The 23,299-nt window shown below is 41.8% G+C and overlaps 3 protein-coding genes across 3 annotated transcripts in view; 2 read left to right on the forward strand and 1 right to left on the reverse strand.

Moving 5' to 3' along the window:
* slc41a2b (solute carrier family 41 member 2b) overlaps positions 1-6,063 on the reverse strand; it is a 31,332-nt gene extending 25,269 nt beyond the window's left edge. Inside the window, exons 1-6 of the mRNA XM_020099841.2 lie at positions 5,921-6,063; positions 4,845-5,521; positions 3,670-3,777; positions 2,027-2,098; positions 961-1,105; positions 640-786 (exon numbers count right to left, since the gene is read on the reverse strand). Of these exons, the coding sequence (XP_019955400.2) occupies positions 640-786; positions 961-1,105; positions 2,027-2,098; positions 3,670-3,777; positions 4,845-5,375 (1,003 nt within the window). The 5' untranslated portion in view covers positions 5,376-5,521; positions 5,921-6,063. The remainder of the gene's footprint in view (positions 1-639; positions 787-960; positions 1,106-2,026; positions 2,099-3,669; positions 3,778-4,844; positions 5,522-5,920) is intronic.
* Positions 6,064-6,685: 622 nt separating this feature from the next.
* nopchap1 (NOP protein chaperone 1) lies at positions 6,686-9,294 on the forward strand. Its single transcript, XM_020099842.2, has 4 exons — positions 6,686-6,844; positions 7,384-7,458; positions 7,585-7,718; positions 8,022-9,294. The coding sequence occupies exons 1-4, from the start codon at positions 6,784-6,786 to the stop codon at positions 8,205-8,207; spliced, it is 456 nt and encodes a 151-aa protein (XP_019955401.1). The 5' UTR covers positions 6,686-6,783; the 3' UTR covers positions 8,208-9,294.
* Positions 9,295-9,483: 189 nt separating this feature from the next.
* On the forward strand, positions 9,484-22,088 carry LOC109637461 (zinc finger protein 107-like). Its single transcript, XM_069520427.1, is given in 8 exon segments — positions 9,484-9,734; positions 11,869-12,855; positions 15,166-15,384; positions 16,081-16,314; positions 16,437-17,542; positions 18,874-19,015; positions 19,630-19,809; positions 20,926-22,088. Coding segments are annotated over 8 exon segments (4,203 nt in total). The 5' UTR covers positions 9,484-9,562.
* The last annotated feature ends 1,211 nt before the right edge of the window (positions 22,089-23,299 follow it).

The following is a 23,299-nucleotide window of genomic DNA, read 5'->3' on the forward strand; positions in this document are numbered from 1 at the left end:
TTCACCCTGTGTGTGTGTGTGTGTATGTGTGTGTGTGTGTTAATTATATATTAATTGATGGGGTCAGATAGCGAATCAAGATTGTTCCAGTCAAATGTAACCACAATGTCCTGGAAGTGCAGGTCTCATGTGGTGCCACGTCTGTTTTTTTTTTTTTCAATGTGTTATGAGAAATGAAAGTGAGCACAGGCCTTGGGGGGGTGAGGTGGAAGGACACAGGCACAAGATACAAGGCAACCCAACCTAATGAGTGTCTGCCCTAATCCTGAAGCAGTAGCAGTAATAAGAGCTGAAACACTGACCTAAATCTTAACTGCATACCAATTATGAGCAGGTTTTGAGTATGTCCACAGTTAGGAAGCAGACAACAAACAGAAATACAGGAGCCGCTCACAGCTGAAAACATCGGACAAATGTAGTGCAAGCACTAGGGACGCCTCAAACAACAGAAGATAAGTGTTGACCTAGTGGCAAAAAACTTGGAAAGTTTGATTGTCGTGCACCACAGAGAGTCATCTCAACAGCCCAGCCAGAGAGGAGGAGGTGACGGGCCATAATGGAAACCCGCAGGCTGTTGATGTCGTCATGTAATCGTGTGTGTGAGTGCACCAGTTTTGAAGGCAACAATTATTCACTTACCCAGGCACTTGTAGAGGCCCTGACTTATCCAGGCCAGGATCGCCAAGGTTATGAGATCACCAAAACTGGCAGCAATGGGTGTGGCTACATTGTCTGGGTTGATGCCCGTCTTTTTCGAACCCACGATCACACCCACCATGATGATACCTGAACAAGACATAGGAACGGTGGAGCACTTTACTAATGGTCCTTACATTACTGATAACTTTCAGATGTTATAATACACACAGTCTGTGGGTGTTTTTGTAACATATATGTGACATCAGTTCCAGCGACTAGGGGGAGGACAGAAGTGACCCAGCTGTGAGTGTGAGTGTTTACCCTGCAGCAGGGACGCGATGAAGGCTGTAGCCACGCTGCTAGAGCACAGCAGCACGGCGTGGCTCATCTGGAACTTCCCCTCTGGGATCCAACCAAGAACCACAGCTGCTACAGCTGCCAGGAAACCCACCACAGTGGCCTGAACCTGGAGCACAGAGGGAAGGAGCATTGTCTACTGTGCACTTTTAGTGGTTAAAGATAACAAGAATTACCATGTTTGTGAAAACACGAAAACGGTACTTAGAGGATTAGCGATAACAGCAGCTCCAGATATACACGGTGAATCATCCTCTATGACATAACACCTCCTGCTGACATGTTGTGTAACATATCAATCACAAAGCTCATAAAACACTATGATGTTACATGTGGACATGTTATTATCAGTGTGTGGGTAGATACTAGAGCAACGGTCAGAGTGAAATCCCACCTGGTTACACCAATTACCATCAGCACAACCTAAGCTGTTTTCAGACATGAACTATAGAGAGTGGGGTCTGGGCTCTCTCCAGAGTTTGCTTTTCACAAATGAACAAACACAGCAGGAGATTTTCCGCTCAGATGCATTCATGACAGCACAGAAATCTCTGTAGCGTTCTGCTGAGGGGTGGTGCAGCAGGCAGAAGCAGGAGGTTACATATAAATTCCGTTGCAGACATCACATGTTTTGGTTTACAGCACATCGACGACAGTGTCAGCTCTTATCACCGAAAGCTCTCTTGACGTCTTTGTCAGTGTCTTCTACGCTCTAAGGGAATGGCCAAGGAAAGTCAGCAGAAAGTCCTGAGGCTCTCAATAGGACATTGGCATTCACAAATACAGCCCCTCAGGAGAATGTCTTGAGGATCTCTGGAATTCAGTGTGTGTGTGTGTGTGTGTGGTCTTGTACTTATAGCTATCTAGCATAGAGTGAGTACATTTTTAGAAAATGAGGAAATTTTTCTTTTTCAATGGACTGTTTGAGGGTTAAGACTTGGTTTTAGGGTTAGAATTAGTTTTAGGTTAGGGTACGGTGTGTGTGTGTGTGTGTGTGTGTGTGTGTGTGTGTGTGTGTGTGTTTTATTACCTGTTTCAGTGCCAGGTTACCAATGATTAAATTCCACTTCTCAATTGGTGAATCCATCTTGCCCACATTCACCTGTGTGGGGAGTAAAGACAGAATAATAAAAACCAATAAAACAGAACCCAAACCACAACAGCCATAAAAGGTGAGGCGCACTAAAGTAGAGTCCACCCTGTGACTGCTACACACAAGGAGGACACGACGCTAGAGTTAGGGTAAATGCAAAAAAACATTTTATTAACAGTAAAACATATTAAATGAAACTATGGGACTGTGAAGGCCTGGCCACAAATAACAAGAACATGAGAAGCTCAAGTGCTTTAAAATAAAATCAAAGACATTAAATAAGAACACATTAGCAACAATAAAAAAAATCTTAAAAGGTATAAAAATCAAGCCAATGGTGTTAAAAGGTCATTGATACCCTGACTTTCGACCCCTCTCATGGGTTAAGCTCCAAATACACTGAACACCCACCCTGCTGCCTTTGTTAGACTTTCATTAGACTACATTATGACTCTCCACCCCACCAGTTTGTAATACAGGCTTCTGTTTGTGGTCTCCACGCCTAAGCTAAGACAGTCTGGATGAAATCATCAGTTATTTTCTCAGACTTGACAACGCACCTCCAGAGTTATACAGGATGGTATATAACTTTTACTTCGACTGACATGTAAATTAAGTCATTTTATTTAATATTCCATGACAGATCAGACAGGAGCGGCTTAAGATTAACAATTTATCATCCCGGTTGCATCCGCTCACCCTGGCTCTTCTCCCTCTACACCAACTACATGACATCACAGCTCAGTCACCATGGTCAAATATGCAGATGACACAAACATAATCAGATTCATCACCAACAAGGAAGATCTATATTGTGGGCAGGTTTCCTATAAAGTCACCTGGTGCTAGGTCAACAATTTGCTGATTGGAGCACAAGTGAACAAATAATCAATGATCACCACCACAAACGCACCAACACAACTACACAAAATAACCTCTGACCCCTCCCATTCACCTCATGACCTCTTTCAACTATCCAAATCATCCTGTGACAAAAACATTTTCCCCAAAACCATGTGGGATTGTGAACTCTATGCAACAATCATGATGTGCATGCACTTTAAATGTTATGTTATGTCTCCTGTGTCATGATCTTTTCCAAACTGTACCGAACAAAAAGTCCATCGATTTGGTTTTGTGGTCATTAAAGGTACAGTGTGTAGAATTTAGTGACATCTACTGGTGGAATTGCCTGAATAGACCTGACTGGTATTTAATGACGGATGATTATGGCTCATTCTATGATCAATAAACCACTGCACTCTTCATGAGTGTAATTCACTCAAAATGTCCGCATTCAAGCTCTAATTCAAACCGACACATTGAGACATTGTGGGCCTATCGCATAACAATAATATACCAAGAATTTCAACAAAATAAAAAAAATATGGGTCTTGACTCACTGCAGATGGATTCTAGCTAATTAAAACAAGAAGACCTACAGAGAGAACAATAGATTTGTCAGGAAGTGCAGATATTTTGAACCAGCTGGCGCACGTGACAGTGTGTAACTCTGACTGTGTGTGTGTGTGTGTGTGTGTGTGTGTGTGTGTGTGTGTGTGTGTGTGTGTTTGTCTCACCGCAGTGGACAGCCTGGAGGCCAGAGTCATCTCCAGGTTTCCTTTGAGGCCGAGCAGGGCAGGTACAAGGATGAAGATCTCTGTGATATACCGGAACGCCTCCCAGTGCTGTGGACGAAAATGACTTTAAACATCTCTGACCTTTTAATTGCTCCACTTTCAGTTCAACTTATTTGGTAGTGAAATGATGAGATACCATTAAGATAAAGCAAATTCCTTGTTTGCATGTGTAACTGCGAAAGTGTAAATGAATCCAACAGAGTCGAGAGACTGGTTTGTCACTGTTGTCAGGAAGTTGGCTGTAATTCAAGTCTTTCACAATTGTTTATATTCTAAAAATAGAACTTGAAATGCAATCACTGAAACTCATTTACAAAATCTCTTAACCAGTTAGCAACACTGAAGCACAACTTCTGTATTAAAACAAATTTCCAGTAGAAAATCACACTAATACATACAGTTGTCTAAATGAGGTGCAACATTCAAGATTCAAATCTCTGATGTGTCTCTCTGTCTTACTCAAAAACGAATTAACTGATTTCCATGACATTTTGTGGAGGGGTGGTGCATGACCCTATGAAGAACCCATTGTATTTTGGAGCTGATTCAGATATATGTGAGATTCCAGGAACTTCTATTTTCACCAGGATGTTAGCCTTGGTGCATCTCTAGTTTACCAGTTGGCAACAACCAATCCCAATTGTTTAACTCGGAAGTCCGAGCTGTAAAGGCCACGAATGAGGAAATTAGAAGAGGTTGAGGTCAAGGAGGTAAAACGACAGAGACGGACAGATATCTCAGATGGGATCAGACCTACAGTGGTTGATAATGTGTTTAAAGTAAATGTTGTGGTAAAAGTTTTAAATATCACTTTTTCAATGACATTTTTTCTGCTGCTGTGAATTGAATTCCCTCTCAACTTCTTTGTTTTGTTGCATGACACTAACACACTATCTGTTTGGACAGAAGGGCATCATCAAGGACATTTCACAGCACAACTACACACTGTTTGCTCCACTGACATCTGGGGAGATACAGAAGCCTCTGCTGCCACACAAACAGACTGAGGAACCGGTTTTCACGGCCATTTCCCCCTCTCTATTTGTTTACTAAGCTGACAACTTCACTACATTGTATTTCTGTTTGAACTGTAGTTGTCTCCTATATTGACATACCTGCACAATATCCAGCACCATCCCAGCTGATACAGTTCCAAATCCAGCGAGAAGGAAGGGCAACAGGATCTGCAGTGCCATAGCCAGCGGTGACTCCTTGGGCATATTCTGCCCAGCAGATCCCGGTCCTTCCTCTACCTCCTCTTCCCCCTCATCTGCCTCTTCTCCTGAGAGTCTCCTCTCAGCCAGCATGGGCTCTGTTTCAGAGAAGCCTCCGTCTCCACAGTCAGATAGGGTCACAGAGGACCGAGAGGCCCGGTCCTGGTGCCGCCGGCTCTCGATGTGAGACGCCTCTTGTCTGTAGCCATTCTGGAGCGAGCTGGCGTCAGTTTTGACTCCTAGGTCCACCATGGCCAGCCGCTCCTCCTGCAGCTTCGTGTAGCCAGTAGGGACCATGGTCTGGAACAGAGATGCGATCCGCCCGGAGGACACAGGTTTCAGGGAGAGAGCACTCCACCCACCACTCATGCGTACCGTCAGGCTAGAGCCAAGGGACTCTCCTATAGCTCCTCCGAGGCTCTGGATACTCATGGTGTGGTCTGGGACTGCGGTGTCTCATCTCCTGTCATCCAGTCTAAGTGGAGGGGGTGGGGGGGTGTTGCAAGTTCTACACTATTTGTTTGCAGTGGCTAAGGGGCATCGTCCATGTTACAAACTGGCCTCAGGGACTCAACATCCTGCAGAAAGAAGACAATGAGAGAAACAGAGGAGAGGAGAGGGCAGTTAGGAGAACAACATTCAATGAGCGTGTAAAGAAGTGAATGGAGCACAGACAAGGGCTGGTGCTGGTCACTGTCACTTTGTTTACTCGTCGTAACAGTCTGTACTCAGGCCTCCATGGTGTCTATCTGCCTGCGTGTGCACGCTCTTCTCTTCCACGAGTTAACGGCCCAAACCGACAACTATCCGCCGAGTGAGCGCGACAACACACTAGTTGTGGACGTGCTACATATCATAGCTACGTTAGCTTGCCGTGTAAACACACAGCAGCGAAGAGGGTCGGCCGGGAAGCTAAACGCTAAAGTAGCTGGTTCTTCTGGTCGTCACTCGGTTTTGGTTTCTTGTCCAGAAGTTACCTTTGTGCTGCGGAGGTGTTGAGTCCAGGAGACGCGCGGGGAGACTTGGTCCAACACAGACAGACACACAGACACACAGAGAGACAGACAGAGAGACAGACACGTCGCCGCGTCAGAGAAAACAGTGCCGCCGAAGATCGTCTACGTAAGGCTTGATGAATGGCTCGTTCAGGCAAATCCAGTTTTAATAATTGCTGGTGTCATTCACTTTATATTATTTAAGCGAATATGAATACAGCATTAAAAACGACTTGTTGATCTCACCTATCAAACCGTGAGTACATCAAAGAAGCAATTTGCTGTCAAGAGACAAAGATGAACTCTCGGTGTGAAACAATCTCGTGAAGCTGCGGACAATTAAAATTTCACCTTGACAAAACAGGTAGGAGTGAGACCTCTCCTCTCCGTCTCGCAGCTGACCCGGAACTAAACACAAACACTTTTTTTCCCCCAGACAACTTTATTGACGTGCACTCAGCTACAATCCAAACTAAACGAGGCATCGAACAGTGATCCTCTCTTCAGCATCACACACACTGGCCATCAGTCAGAGATAACAACAAATCCAGGAATATATATCATAAAATAAATCCAGTGAACTTTGTCTAGTCCCTTTATGAACTGCCCGTCGGACTTTTAACAATCCCTTAACGAGTCTGCTTCACTTTCAGCCTCCATATTGACTGCAACGTTTTCATTACACCTTTATTATTGTCCTCTACCAACCACACGAGTTCTTCCCCAACCATAGAGGGCGCCATGTAAAACCGCAGCATGTATATGTGTGCGCGCTTCTCTTTCCTGTCACCCGGATGTTGCTCTTCTCAGCAACACGTTGATGAAAAAAACCGAACAAGTTGAAAATGGAGCTGAACACGAAGAAGACGAGTTCCCAGGCCCTGCTGTCATGTGGCAGCGGAGCAGGTGTGTACACACTGGACAGCGAGCAGCTAAGCTACATGCTACAAGTGAAGGAGTGGGGTTGTACACTGATCCCTCTCTCTATCCCTCTTTCTCTGCCTGTCTCTCTCTCACACACTCTTCTTGAAGGATGTGCTTTAGTCTCTCTCTCTTTATCTTCCTCTCTCTTTCTTGTCTCTTCTGTTAGAAATGGAGCAACATGTAATACAATACTGTCTAAAAAGGAAGTTGCAGCTTGTTTGTGGAGATTCTGTTTTTTGCATAAAGTTATAACTTGCAAGATTTTGTTGCAGACCCATTATTGGCATCATGTCCCCAGAGACGCAGTATATAATCTATGGGTATTTCTACTAGAGTCGACTTTAGTGCAGTCATGAAAAACTGGATAAAGGTTTCTTCAACGTCTCATATCATGGTCACTGTAACGTTGTGCTCCCTGTCTGAACTCGTCTCGCCACTGTCGGGAAATCCTCAGTCGGTTAAATGTACTCTCGCGGTTTTGCTGTGACGAGATGTAACAAACTCGTTGCTTGTGTTGTCAGGTCTCAGCGAGACGCTTCTCCTCAAGCCGAAGGCTGACAGGTCCCTGCAGACAGAGAGAGTCCCAAGGAGCAGTGGTGAGACCTCATATCAATTCACTGCATTATGACATCTTATTCATTAGTTCTTTTACATTATGTACTTGGAAAAACCAAGAAGAAAAACCGGTTGACGTTCAGGTGTGTGTGTTTGGCGTGTATTAGTGTTGGAGCGGCTGCAGAGCTTCCTGCCTCAGATGGCTGAAGCTAACGAGAAGCTGAAGCAGCAGATGGATAAGGCTCCTGCTGGACACTTTGACATAGAGAGCGTGGAGGAGGCACAGAGAGTCATCGAGATGGTAAGTCGCACGTGATAAACACTCACACAAGTGCATATAAACCACAAACGTGCAATAAAGCAAATTCACATTACCACTGACCGAGCAAAAATGCACTTTTAGAACAGGCCCTGCTCCAGTCCTTTAAAAGCTTCTCTACATCCATCAGATTCTCAGCCCATTGCTGGCACTTTTAGATTCCACTATCTGAACCATCGCAAATATCTTCCTTTATTTACTGTTTTCCGTTCTATCTTAATGCAGATATCAAAATACTTTGAAAAGTACATTGATTGAGTTGGGATTTCTTCTTCCTGTTCTCAGGATGTAGCACTGGTGGAGCTCAGTGGGTCAGACTCTGACTCTGAGGATGAAGATTTGTTGAACTCTGAGGAGGAATCAGACTCTGATGATGAACCGGAGATCACAGAGGAGAACCTTAAACTACCTGGAGACAAAAGCAAGAAGAAGAAAGTTAACATACAGGTTCTGGACCAGCAGGGGGCGTAAACAAGTCAGCTGCACAGATTCTTGACTTCATATTGACTTTATTTTCCCCTGAGGTGATGTGGGTGTGACAGAAGCTTTGCCCCAAGAGTCAGGTTTTGTTAAGCTTCTTCACATACGGTAAACAGAAAACTCGTTCTTGGGAGCAGACGTTAGTTATCGCTCTGTGAGCGACAGTCTTTTGAAAGAATGAGGTCACGGTTTCAAAACTGCCTTTTGAGCCAGAATCGGATATCGTGATTTGATCATCACGTCTTGTCATCAGCTGATCTGATAGGTTCAACACTGGGGATCATCTGTGTGTACAAATTCAGTTCAGGCACAGTTGAGATTTTATAAAGGTAATTAGGAAAAAGGTGAAAATATCGCCTGATTAATTCATCCTTGGTTTAACCTGAAATATTTTGTTATCTTTTCATACTCAAATAACATGTTAACAGGTTAAATTTGACTTAAATGTCAAAAAGTTTTTGCTGCTCACAATGCAAACTGTACTCTGTGGCCAATTTATTAGGGCCCCCCTTTTTTAATACAGAGTAGGAATCCTTCATTGTTACTCTGAACAGCATGAATTCTGGGTGTCATGAAAACATTTCTCAGAGATTCAGCTCCACGTCCAGGATGTGTTCCACTGAATTCACATCTGATAACTGGAAAGCTCACTGAAGTTCTTTGGACGTGTGTTGGTGGAAGCAGCTTGTGCTGTTGGTTTTGTAACATGGATCATTATCATGCTGGACGGAGTCACGTGATAATGTGAGGTCTTTGCCACAACCCCCCTCTCTGATTGTTCATAATCAAAGTCCAGCTCTGATGTCTTGTTGGAGCTAGGTCTTGATACTGAGTTCACAGAAATAAGAGAGAAGTCTGAACACTGCCATTCTGAGAGAGAGGTTATGATTTCCATGTACTGAACCCCTGTTTCTGTCATTCAGCTCATTCTGAAGTAAATGTAATATAAATGTAGTGGACAAAATAATAGAACTTCCTGTCTATATTATGCCATACAATTATGTCTATAGTATGCCAAACAATGCAGCACAAAATCATCATAATTTGAATAAACACTTCTGAGTTTCAAGTAAAACTACACAACTTGCCTTTTGTGCTTTGTTGCAGACCAGTCAAGGTGGAATTTTGCAAAAGAAAAACACCATGATTTTCATTGTCAGGTACAAAAGTTCACAAGTTCACAATGTTTCTTTTGTTTTTTTCCACATAATCTCTAATCCCTCCAGTCCTGTTGGTGGCGGTAATGCGCCTTTAAGATGGTTTTCCAACCACCAATAAACACTAGAGAAGCTTCAGGAGAAGCTTCAGAAGAAGGAGACCAATAATTCCAGTGTTAAAAAGCAGCGATGGCTTCAGTTCGGTGTTTGAGAGAGTTTGTCAGTGAGCGACTAACTTCTGCTGCTGAAGAAATATTCACAGTCTTCGAACGAACTGTCCTCGAGTACGAGAAAGAGATCGATCGTCAGCGCAGATTGTTGGAGATCGTTTTGAAACCTGAGCTGAAGCTTCACAGGACAAGTGAGTGCGAGCAGAATGGTCCTAATGAAAACTAACACAGGAGCAGGACTCACAGGATCCTAACCAGGGATCTGCACGTACTGTTACTGGCACCTGAATTAAAGATTATGAATTATTATTGAGTGGATTTGTATTTAATTTGCCATTGAGTTGCCCAGAGATCCACATCCAGACATTCATTCACACTCCTGCAGAAACAAGAGAGCAAGCTCCTGCAAAACCTTAGTATTGAACCAAGTATCAGACATGACATCATAGTCAAAGGTGAAGCTATAGATATTGTTGAGAGCTGTATCAATATTTTACATGTGTGTATCTATAATTGCATGAGCAGACATGTATGTGGAGGACTGACCAAATTGTTAATCTAAAAGGGCAACTTTCAGGTTTACAATGGTGGCTTAAGAGACTTGAGGTGTATGGCCTCGAGAAACCACAACTTTATGGTGTCTCTGATTGGGATCTAACACCAGGGGTCTCACAAGGGGGGTCATCCACAGAACATGTAAACAAATGGACAGGATGAGTCCATGTGCAGATGCTGAATTAAACTTTCAGAAAGAAGTGTTTGACTTGTGTGTGCATGTTTCACAGAAATTGCCACCACAGAATTTGAAGTATATGTGCATAATCTTTCATTTTAACACATTTCAAAACTCAGAAGAGGTTTCTACTACTGTTAGAGCTTGAATTTTAAATCTGTTACACACTGTCCCTAGCTGCTGCTGAAAGGTTTGAAGACTAGCACAGAGAGGCTGGGGTAGCACAACTGAGATCCGACAGCGAGCGCGTAGGTTCAAAACTAACTCAAGAGTTTCATTGTCTGGAGTAAACAGAACAGCATGTTGATCGTGGCTGATTGCCACATCAGGGTGAGGGTGGTGATGCCTGATTATATTACAGGTAGGAGAATTTAGAAACTATTGCATAGGATGTGGGAAATGGATTGGAAGTGACTGAAAAGATCAGAAGATGCTTTGGAGAACAGATGAAGGCAAACCAGAACCATCATGCCCCACTTGCAACTACTATATAGGGTGGATTTGGGTAATCTGGTACATTTGATAATGTGGGACAACTAAGCTTCAGTCAGTTTATTTCATGTTCTAACTAAATCAAAATGACGAACTACCGAAAGTGTCAGTCAGAAGCCCACCCCTTTTTTTCATCGAACGTGATTGATAATGTTGAGTCCACGAAACACTTTTGGAGTTTCAGGTTTTAAACAGCGTTGCAGCCCGGACTTTCAAGTTGCACCGCACAAGCTCAGGCCTCTATGCTCTCGCCCAAGGGCCATGTGGCAACATCACCGATAATCACCAAGATAATTTGGACCTGCTCCTATTTGCCTATAGGTCACGCAGGGGTGTAAATAATTAATTAATAAGTTGGCTGATGGGTTTTTTAACTGTCAGGTCTCAACATGTCAAGATTAAAAATATTTTATCAAATGCTTTTCTGTCCTCTCTATATATGGGGCAGCTTATTTTTGAGTTTGCTGATGATTCTGTCATTGTGTCTCTTTTTAAACTCTGAAGACCCTGTAGCGAAAGATTTTATTGACTGGTGTAAGTCCCCTTAGATCTTCTGTCTCCAAAACCAAAGAGACAGAAGATGTTTATAGATTTTGAGGAAGAATTCGAACGTCATCTCTCCTGTGGGAATAATGATCAGGCTGTGGAAGTTACACAGCAGTAAAAATATCTTTTGACTGTAACTGATGAGAAGCTGACCTTTGGGCATCATGTGGACCCTGTGTATAGGAAAGTTGATCACCACAGACAGGTAGATCCTGCCAAATGAATAAAAGCTACTGGCAGGTAACCAAGTTTTTTGCAGACATATTTAGCCTTTCTTTATAAATGTAAAAAAAAAAAAAAAAATGAACCTATCTGCATTAGTGTTTGCCAACATCAGTATTTTACAGTATAAACAATGCAGAAAGGATTTACGTTTATTTAAGTTAGAAAAAGTCTGTATTCAAGTTCTATATATTTGGGTATTTTTGTGTTTTCTTAATTCTAATAGTCATAACAAAGTTCAACTGATTAAACCTCAAATGCATTTCTTTGTCATAAAGGCTTAGGAATCATTAACAAATTCTAAAAATAAGAGTGTCCCTTTGTTCCTCCAGAGCTCCCACAGCAACATGTCTGTACGGAGGAGAAGGTTTTCACTGAGCAGCAGCTCGGTGACCGGGAGACAAGTCTTGACCAAGAGGACCCAGGGCCTCCACAGGTTAAAGAGGAGCAGGAGGAGCTCTGCACCAGTCAGGAGGGAGAGCAGCTCGTACTGAAGCAGGAGAACGATGCCTTCATGTTTACCCCTAGTACTGAAGAGATCGAGCACAGTGGACAAGAACCAAACAGTGACGAGTTCCTGTCTCACAACTTTCCTCTAGTTAGGGGCCAAGATCAGAGAGGACACAAGCATGTGGACCCAGGATCGACTAAAAATGAAGAGTCAAAGAGAGAGAAGAGATCTCAAGAAAACACAAGTGACAATGTAGACCGCTCTCCCCCAACAAAGAGTCACTGTAACACTCACACAAGAACATATGAAACTTGTGAAAGAGCTTTTGGGTGTAAATCGAATATGGATCTGAGGAACCACACAGGTGAGAGGCCATATTCTTGTAACACCTGCAGAAAAAGATTCAGTCATATAGCACACTTGCAACAGCACATAAGAATCCACACGGATGAGAAGACAAACGTATGTGAAACATGTGGGAAAAGCTTCAAGACTACAGTAGCAATGCTGGTCCACACAGGAACCCACACAGCTGAGAAGTCGAACACCTGCAACACTTGTGGGAAAAAATTCCGGCACAAGTCGTCCCTGAGAGTTCACAAAAGAGCCCACACGGGCGAGAAGCCACATTTGTGCAAAATCTGCGGCAAATGTTTCCTACGTCGCGGCTCCCTGACGTTTCACATGATGACTCACACAGGTGAGAAACCATATCTTTGCAAGGACTGTGGGAAAGCTTTTAGACAGAGTGGCGCCTTAAACATGCACATGAGAACCCACACAGGTGAGAAGCCGTACAGCTGCGTAACGTGTGGGAAAACGTTCACTCAGACGTCATCCTTGCAAAGACACATTCGAAATCATACTTAAAAATAGTAAATGGTCTGTATTTATTTCTTCATTCTGTTCTTGATGACCAGTTTTGCCATCCACCCTTTCACACACACATTCATACAGTGCTTCTATGTGCACATATCATTGCGGGGGGGTCAGTATGACCAGTAATCATTATGGTTCACACAGGAGTAACCATCAAAATGAAACTTTGGTGGAGACAAATTAACTTCCATATGTGCTTTTCATATTTCTGTTTGAAGTGGTAACTCTGCAGTGTGAAAGAACCGTGACCTCCCAAATCTTCTCAGTGTGTGCCTATCCCCTCCAAATGTGATTAACCTCTTAGATATTATTTTGAATATTTATGCATACATTTCTTAACTTATATCTATAGTGTGTGTATTTTCATCCTGCCTGATGGATAATTTTATTCTTTGCCTCCAGCATATCCTTTCATTTTTTTATTTTATGTATATTTTATAATACACTAAATATTTCAGGCTTAGAGGTGAAGAAGATGTTTTTGCAAGAATTGTTACAGAAATAAAATGTTGTCACAGCAATTCATTCATGAATCTATTTCTTTTGGTGCTGGTTATTCAGACCAATGTGTAACATTGATGGAATTTGTTTGGAAATCTTTGCAATTGACTGAAGCGCACTATAGATGTTTTAGCTTCAAAGAGTTTATCGACAGACAACCTTTGTTGTAATGTGGCTTTGAATTTTTACATCTCCACATTCACATGGGCAAGTAGATGACCATCACCGTTTATGTTTGCAGTTGTTAGCCAGCTCTTTTTCTTACTTTAAAGGTCCAGTGTGTAGATTTAGGTGAAAGGGAACTATTGGCAGAAATTGAATGTAGAATAATCCTCATGATGTTTCACTAGTTAGTTTCATCTAAATTGTATGAATTGTAGTTTTCTCTAACTCAGAAAAGGCCCTTTATATTTAAATACTTTATATTTACATCGAGGGGACCCTCTCTACGGCAACCATGTTTTTTTTTAGGTGAGGGGTGTTCAGCTGCAACATGCAATTTCAACACTAGATATCACAAAATTCTACACACTGTACCTTTAAGTCTGTAAAATCCTTTTTAACTTAAGAATCCAATTTTCAACTTCTTCCAGCTGGAAACGTGTGTGATCAATTTACAGGTGGCATTTGAACCCTCTTCAGTGACAACTGCTGTGAAGTTACTTTTAACTTCTGGACCATAAGCAATGTCCATATCCAAAAAGTTGTTTTGGCCACTCGTTTCCTGACTTCCATTCAAACCTTAAACATTCAATCGAGACCTTACAAAGTTGTAAGGAAACCCAATAGTTCCCACAATGAGCAAACACTTTGGTGACTGTTGAGGGGAAAAAACTCCCAGGGCAAAACCTCTTGCAAAAGCAGACAGACCAGAATGGTGGTAAAAAGAGCAGTGGGTTAGTTGAGTTGTTAGTTGAGTTTGAAAGCTGTTCTTGGTTGCATTCAGAGCTGGATCTTTAGGCATAAAAACAGCTTTTGCAAAACTGTCTATTCTTCTGTAATGTTTGCTGTAATGTTGCTTACATTATTTGCATACACTGCACTGTACAGTACATACAGCGAAATTGGATAAAAGATCATTTTCACTTACTACTCTTGACAACGTCTTTAAAGCTAGATCTGCTGCCTTGGATTTCAGCGATTTCACATGCATTTCCTCTCCATTTCTCTCTGCGCTTGTAAGGTAGTTTTTGAATGATTGTTTTTGATGTTTGCTGTAATATTGAGGTCATTTAGATATTGCAATTTCAAAAGCTCCCATATAAACAATGCATAGGCTTGTAGCCAGAGAACTTCTTCTGCCTTAACAGTGGGCCATCCAATGATTTTCTCCATATGCTGCTGACCGCCAGGATTATGTTTCACCAGATATTTGTCACTTGAAGCTTGTTTTTATTTTCACATTTGTCAGATTGCATTGTTTTCTTCTCTGAGATGAATAATTTGCTTTGGGTTGTATTCTTCAGCATAAGGACTGAGTGCTGTTCCTTCTTGTAATTTCTTTTTTTTTTTTATTCACATGTGCTTTTCTGTAAATTTAACAGTCCACTCTTTCCCCCCTCATGTTCCCAATAAATCACTGTACCTGTGTTCTGTATTCAGGTCTGTATATTAAGGTACACAACAGATCACATGTATTTGTGAATCCAGTCACACTGTTTCCAGATGACTTTTGTGCTCAACATTTACATTGAACAGCCTACTAAGGAAAGGATTGCGTTTTATTTTGTTAACGGAACAGCATTAAAACGGAAGTATGTCACTCCTTTGCGGAGCGTTGACAACCAGCGGAAGTGAGCACCGGAAGCGTTAACAGTGTGGATGTGCGGAGACAGCCGGAGGATGATGGCTTCAGTTCGGTGTTTGAGAGAGTTTGTCAGTGAGCGACTAACTTCTGCTGCTGAAGAAATATTCACAGTCTTCGAACGAACTGTCCTCGAGTACGAGAAAGAGATCGATCGTCAGCGCAGATTGTTGGAGATCGTTTTGAAACCTGAGCTGAAGCTTCACAGGACAAGTGAGTGCGAGCATGTCTACCACCACTTGTTACAGCAGCAGTTAAACAAGTCAATACTCTGAGAATGTGTTCATCATAAACACCATTCACCAAATGTAAGTACAGTGGCAATATATATATATTATATAGTAAATATAAATTCACCATAGTATACTAAATAGCAGTATATTATACCAAATCATTGTGGAGATCACTGACCATTGTCATAGACTCACCTTATTTTATAAATAATTATTATTATTGTAATAACAGGAACAGTCTGCAATCTTTTTTTTAAAGCACTTTCTAAATAAACACAGAGTTCATGTTTTTCTGACTGTATTTATTAATTGATGCAAAAGTAGCCATGTGCAGTAATATATCAAATTATTGATGCATCGATGCATTCTTGCGAATTGAATCGTTGACTGCTGAATCGTGATCGAATCGTGAGGCTGGTGAAGATGCACACCTCTAATGAATAACACAAGTTGTAGTGATATATGTTGCCTTTCCATGCCAAGATAAAAACGTATGCATAGAAGCACAACAGAATTTCAACTTTTTTTTCACTGGCCCCCAGCAGTTTGGATTTGACTCTAATTTGGAACCAAGTTTCAGCTCCCAACCCTACGTGCCACTGTTATTATATTGCCGAGATGTCCTTTTTTTTCATCATCATATTAGACCCAGTTATGTTTCCCTTTGTTCCTCCAGAGCTCCCGCAGCAACATGTCTGTAAGAAGAAGGAGGTTCTCATTGACCAGCAGCTCTGTGACCGAGAGACGAACTCTAGTCCGGACCAAGAGGACCCGCAGACACCAACTTCTGCTGCTGGAGAAATACCCAGAGTCACTCAGAATATTATCATTGAGTTCAATGAAGACATTGATTATCAGCGCAGACTACTGGATCTTGTTTGGAAACCTGAGATAAAACTACAGAGGACAGGTGTGTGAAAGCAGAATGGTCAAATGAAAACTAAAACAGGACTCATATAATATCCTTTATTGACTCTTACTCCCTCATCACATTAGTGCCTTATTTTTTTGTGTGCATTTTTTCCCCTTTAGACTTCCCACAGCAACAAATCTGTAAGAAGGAGGAGGTTCTCACTGACCAGCATCTCCGTGACCAGGACAGGAACTCCAGTCTGGACCAAGAGGACCCAGATCCTCCACAGATTAAAAAGGAACAGGAGATACTGTGCACCAGTCGGGAGGGAGAGCAGCTTGTACTGAAACAGGAGATCGACTACAGTAAACAAAAACCAAACCGTGACCAGCTCCTCTCTCACATCTCTCCTGTAGCTGAGGACCAGGATCTGAGAGGAAGCAGTGATGTGGACCCAGGATCAACTAGAGATGAAGAGTCAGAGAGAATAAAGGGAAAGAAGACACTTAATAAAACAAGTCAAATTGACAATGTAGACAACTCTTTCCCAACAAAGAGTCACCGTAACACTCACACAAGTAAACAGTCTTTAACATGTGACATTTGTGGAAAATGGTTTAAGTTCAAGTCCCGGTTAATTATACATCGGAGAACGCACACGGGTGAGAGGCCGTACCCTTGCCAGACCTGTGGTAAAGGTTTCACTGACATACCAACATTGAACATTCATTTAAGAACTCATACAGGCGAGAGGCCATATACTTGTGAAACCTGTGGGAAAAGATTCAGTCAGAAAACAAGTTTGAACAAGCATTTGAAAATCCACACGGGTGAGAAGCCATACTCCTGCAACACCTGTGGAAAAAGATTCAATCAGAAAACAAGTTTGAACAAGCATTTGAAGATTCACACGGGTGAGAAGCCATATTCTTGCAATACTTGTGGGAGAGCGTTTAGAGAAAGTCACATCTTAAAAAACCACATGAGAACCCACACAGGTGAGAAACCCTATGGCTGTGAGACATGTGGGAAAGCTTTTAGAACCAGCACGATGTTGTTGCACCACACGAGAATCCACACAGGAGAGAGGCCGTACCCCTGCAACACCTGCGGGAAAACATTTGTGTGTTACACGTCGCGGAATAATCATGAAAAGATTCACACAGGGAAGAAGCCGTACCCGTGTAACTCGTGTGGGAAAATATTATTTTGTAAACGAGACTTGGAAAGGCATATAAGCAAGAGTGAAAGTTGTACACCTATCAAACGTGTGGGAGAGCACTCAGAATAAAGGCTCTGTTTAAACTCATGTTCCTAAAATGTGTGATGCAAGTGCATGGTTTTGACCAAGTTCAGTTTTGTTGATTTAATATTGGGACAAGGCCGCTGCAGCAGGTGCAAGGTTTTAAAGTTTTAATCACTTAAATAATGATCATCGAAGCACCAGCTCTCTTTCCCTTTTAGAAAGGCAGGTGTGCCTGTTATGACCCTTTTGATGGTATAGTGTCTAGGGATATTTGAAGGGCCTAACACTGCAGGTTGTGTGGTGTGGCAACACAAGTAAACAAACCAAGGTTCTGTTAAAAGAAACAGAATCCTAAGCTACTCGACTCATAATAAATACATGGTGTGGCACCTACTCCTTACCTAGTGAATTGTAGCAGGTGTAAGGCTACTGGGTGGAAATGTAAACCCATGGGTGTCTCACCTGTTCACCTTTCCCCTGCGCGTGAGGCAAAACTGAACAAAAACACTGCACCGAGTACAGACCACCAAACAAGGAATACAGAAACAACACAACTCCGTACTCAAACACGCCACCATCTAGCAAACAACACAGAAACCACAGATGACCAACAAGCCAACCAAGAACAGCACCTCTCCCTCTCTAAAGGGCTCACACACAAACACAGCACACATATATAGGTGGCGGTGGCGTCCTCTGATTGGCAGACGGGGGCAGTGGGATGATTGGACACAGGTTGGCTTGATTGACTGATCACCTGGGGAGAAAACAGAGGAACAGAACAGAACACACATACACCACACAAGAGGGGGGACGTAACACTGTGTTTTGGTAGATACATATCGTAAGAATGGATGTAATATAGTGAAAGTGCACGAGGCTATATATGCACACATAACAGACCTAATTTTAAGAACAACACACTGCTTCGATGAATAGACACAAGTGCAAGTACTATTTAAATAGCCCGGGCGTTAGCAACTGTCACTCTAAAATAAGCTAAGAGAATGGTGTTGCACTTAAAGGGATAGATCACCCAGAAATGATAATTCACTGATTGTCTACTCACGTAAGGAGTCTCAGGGGTAAACTTTGTAAGAGCAGAATCCAATACAATTGAAGTCAATGGTGAGTCCTTCTTCGGACGTAATAAAACAACCAGCAGGAGAGAATATAATAGATGTGGAGGAAATGAGTAAAAAAAATCGATGAAAGCTATTTTACAGTCAGCAGAAGAAACTATTCCCAAGAGCACAGGAGGAAAAAGTAAAAGAAGAGTGTCTTGGTGGAGTGAACATTGTAGTAAAGCAATTAAAATAAGAAATAAAGTGTATACAGCTGAATTACTGGGTATTCTGTTTGCATTGCAGTGGGCAGAGGAAAGGGGCCAGGCCAATGTGATCGTCATTGCAATTGCCACGATGAAGTCAATGAAATCATCATGCAGACAAGATGTTGCCCATGAAATTGTTCATGTGCTCCTCAGATCACAGAGTGTCAATCGACATACAGGTACCATTAAGCGAAGCAGAAAAAACTGTCATGAAGGAACACAGTCACGAAACATGGGATTTAAATAACACAGTATTTCAGTAAGTCATTTACACAGAATTCAAACTGGTTAGAGGGGCAGAGGAGATTAAGTCATCACCCGTCTGAGAAATGGTCGAACGGGATTAAAAGATACACTTCATAAAATAGACAAGCACCCAACTGGACACTGCGAACAATGCAAAAAAAACAAAATGAACAATGAAGGGAGTAATATCAGGATTTAAAGATGAAAAGCAACATTTTTACATTAAAAACTTTTTGGGAAAGACATCAAGGAATATACATCATCTTCTAATGGACTATTTAAGAGAAACAGGACTTGGGAAAATGACTTAGTTTTTATTTTGTTTGGTTTTGCTGCCGAGCTACTGTTGCACACTCCTGTCCAGATGGTGGCGGTAATGCGCCTATAAGCTGGTTCGCCCAACCGCCAATAAACTACCAGAAGAAGAAAAAAAGAGCGAGCCAATCAGCGGAAGTGTAAACCGGAAAACATATCAGCGTGGGTGTGTGGACGCAGGGGGCGGGGCGGTGGGGGAACTCAAGACGATGGTAAACGCGTCGGTGGTGATGAACAGCGATGGCTTCAGTTCGGTGTATGAGAGAGTTTGTCAGTGAGCGACTAACTTCTGCTGCTGAAGAAATATTCACAGTCTTCGAACGAACTGTCCTCGAGTACGAGAAAGAGATCGATCGTCAGCGCAGATTGTTGGAGATCGTTTCGAAACCTGAGCTGAAGCTTCACAGGACAAGTGAGTGCGAGCAGAAAACTGATTTCGCTCAAATGTCAATCAGGGATTGTGACACAAGTAAACAATTGGACGTGAACACATTGAGCTTCATGAAGACAAGTTTGAGATTTTCATCTTAAGGATGAGTTCTTGTCTGTATGTCCAGTGTGGATTCTCTCAAACCTCAGAGTGAACATGATCAGTAGGAAATTATAAAGAAAACATAAATGTAATAAATGCAGTGTAGATATATTAGAGACCTTTTGATTTGCTGTAAAACAAATCTACCTACGGGTAAGTAACCTCATATGTTTGTCTACAGAAAATAGTCGCTCGGCAACATTCCATGTTTGTCAGTCAGTGCTTTAAAGGTGAGTTTCACATCCTTGACGGGCTCACGAAGCCTAATGAAACCTTTCTTTTTATTTGTCTTGTCACTGGGATGGGCCCTTCACAACACCTCTATGGTTTTAATTATCTTAGTTTCATGTGTTTACGATAAAAGTCCAAAAAGACTGTGTTACGGTGAATTGTCTAATACATTGATTTAGACATTCCGTATTAAAAAACGAATGGATTGCGATACATTATAATAAAATAGTAAACAAATAGGTTGTCCACAAGTCTGGATGTCAAATATTTTTTGAAGGCACTGCAAACCTTGTAAGAAAAATCAAGGTCCACTGTCGGGAAAATCGGTCACATTCCCACACGATACGTGACAGTTGCATGTGTAGATGGACAACATGACTTCTCAATCACCCCATGGTGGCTGGTTTAGGTCAGAAATGCCGCCTCCTCCATGTTAATAGGTGGGGGATGGACCAAACTCAAATTACACGTTAAATACATTTACTCGAAGACGGTTTCTGTCATCGAATTGTTTGTATCATGCTCATGTACATCCAAGTGACTTACATTATTTACTTGATGCTATAAAACTGGGGTGAAACATCATGATTGACAGCTGTTAGTCTCTGTATATAGGCTATACTGGATATTGTTTGGAAATCTGAGCTGAAACAGCACAAGACAGATGTGTACAAGGAACAGGTCTCATAAAAAAATCCTGGTTTAGATGTGTTTTCTCCATCATTAAATTAATGACCTATTTATTGTGTCTCTTTGTTCCTCCAGAGCTCCCAGAGCAACATGGCTGTAAGGAGGAGGAGGAGGTTCTCACTGAACAGCAGCTCTGTGGCCAGGAGAGGAGCCCCAGTCTTGACCAAGAGGAGCTACAGCCATCACAGGTTAAAGACGAACAGGAGGAACTATGCACCAGCCGGGAGGGAGAGCAGCTCGTACTGAAGCAGGAGAGCGTTACCTTTGCGTTGACTCCTGGTAACGAGGAAGTCGGCCACAGTGAACGAGAATCAAACCGTGACCAGCTCCTCTCTCACATCTCTCCTGTCGCTGAGAACCAGGATCTGAGAGGAAGCAGTGATGTGGACCCAGGATCAACTAGAGATGAAGAGTCAGAGAGAATCAAGGGAAAGAAGACACTTTACAATAACACAAGTCACAGTGACAGTGTAGACAACTCTTTCCCAACAAAGAGCCACAGTAACACTCACACAAGTAAACAGTCTTTAATATGTGACATTTGTGGCAAATTGTTTAAGTTCAAGTCCTGGTTAACTGTACATCAGAGAACGCACACGGGTGAGAGGCCGTACCCTTGCCAGACCTGTGGTAAAGGTTTCACTGACATACCAACATTGAATGTTCATCTAAGAATTCATACAGGCGAGAGGCCATTCACCTGTGAAATCTGTGGGAAAAGTTTCAGAATCAAGACGGACTTGTTGCTCCACTTGAGAATCCACACGGGCGAAAAACCATACACCTGCAACATTTGCGGGAAAAGATTCAATCAGAAAACAAGTTTGAACAAGCATTTTAAAATCCACACGGGTGAGAAGCCATATACCTGCAAGACTTGTGGGAGAGCGTTTAGACAAAATGGCATTTTAAAAAACCACATGAGAACCCACACAGGTGAGAAACCCTATGGATGTGAGACATGTGGAAGAAGCTTCAGTTGTTCGAGGTCGTTGCGAAAGCACAATCAAATTCATTCAGATGAAAGCTGAATACTTATTGAACATGCGGGGGAGCTATCTGACTTCGACGTGTCTCAGTTGAGCACATTCAGCACAGCAACATATTGTGTTTTTAAAAACGTGTGGGAGAGGATTCCGTTTTTTATGGACGAAGTGATGAGCCACATTTGGAAGAAAGGAGTGAAAATCAGATTACACAGGAGAAACCATCAAAATGAAACTTGTGCAGAGTTCTAAACTAAATGATGCACACTTTTGTATTAGAAAAATCTCTGTATTTTTTGTATTAAATGTCCCATTTATAAGGAGTTACAGTGTCTTTTCATTTAATTAAGAACATTTTAACAAGTTTAACAAGTCTTTTTTTCCAGTGGAAACTTATCTCAGTGATTGCGATCACTCATTTATCTTTGTCAAAAAGCTAATAACCTTTATACAAAGGCTGTTTAATAGAACAGATGAATCATAATTATTAATTACAGATAACTAATACACAATAATGATTATTTTATTAAAAAGAATATGTATAAACATAACAGGATATGAATAAATAAAACAATATAGATAGCATATTCTATGGTTTATATACTTACTATTTGTAACATTACGTATTGTATTGTTATTGAATATCAGGTGAATATTCAAGAACGAATAACTTAATATTCAGGGAAGACAAAAAGCCTTTATTTGAGTTTTTCTGAATTGCTAAAATGCGTTTCCTGAAACGTTCTCTCCTTTTCTCAAAACAGTAAAACACAAAAATTCAAGCTACGCTCACAAAACCTTTGACTTGTTAGCAAAATCAAACAACTTAATCTTTACCCCAAACCAAAAAAACTGCATCAGCTAATGTATAAACACTACTCAGCAATCATTACACACTACATGAATAAATATGGAACAACAAATCTTTCCCTGAAAAATTCGGAAAATATTTACTGAAGGATATTTACACGTTCCTTCATTTACGAAACATGTAAAAACTGGAGGAGATTTTCTTGAGTGTCAGGGTTTCAATCATACACTTTCCAATGCCACGATGAGAAAAAAAGCTTCTCTAGGGTTAAGGGAGAGAGAATATGGTGGAAGGCCAACATTGAGAAAAGGCAACATGTCTAACCAGATGAACAAGTGTTTACAGTTTGGCCAACTATGTGACTGATAAGAGAAACACTCTTTGCCGGTTGACAGTGTTGTTTAGAGAATGGGGGTTTTGTGCACTTTAAAAAGAAGGTCAGGACCTTAGAAGCGTACTAATATAGAGAAACTAAACAGTTCCCACAATGAGCGGCACTTTGGAGACTGTAGAGAGGAAAACTCCCTCATTAACAGGGAGAAACCTCTAGAACCAGAATCAATGTGAGAGGTCATCTGCCTCGACTGGTTGGGGTGAGCAAAGAAAAGAGGGGAGAGAAGAGAGAGGGATAGTGGGGAGGGGGAGGAAAGAG

The sequence above is a fragment of the Paralichthys olivaceus genome, chromosome 23 (genome assembly GCF_024713975.1).
Source record: "Paralichthys olivaceus isolate ysfri-2021 chromosome 23, ASM2471397v2, whole genome shotgun sequence".
Lineage (NCBI taxonomy): Eukaryota > Metazoa > Chordata > Actinopteri > Pleuronectiformes > Paralichthyidae > Paralichthys > Paralichthys olivaceus.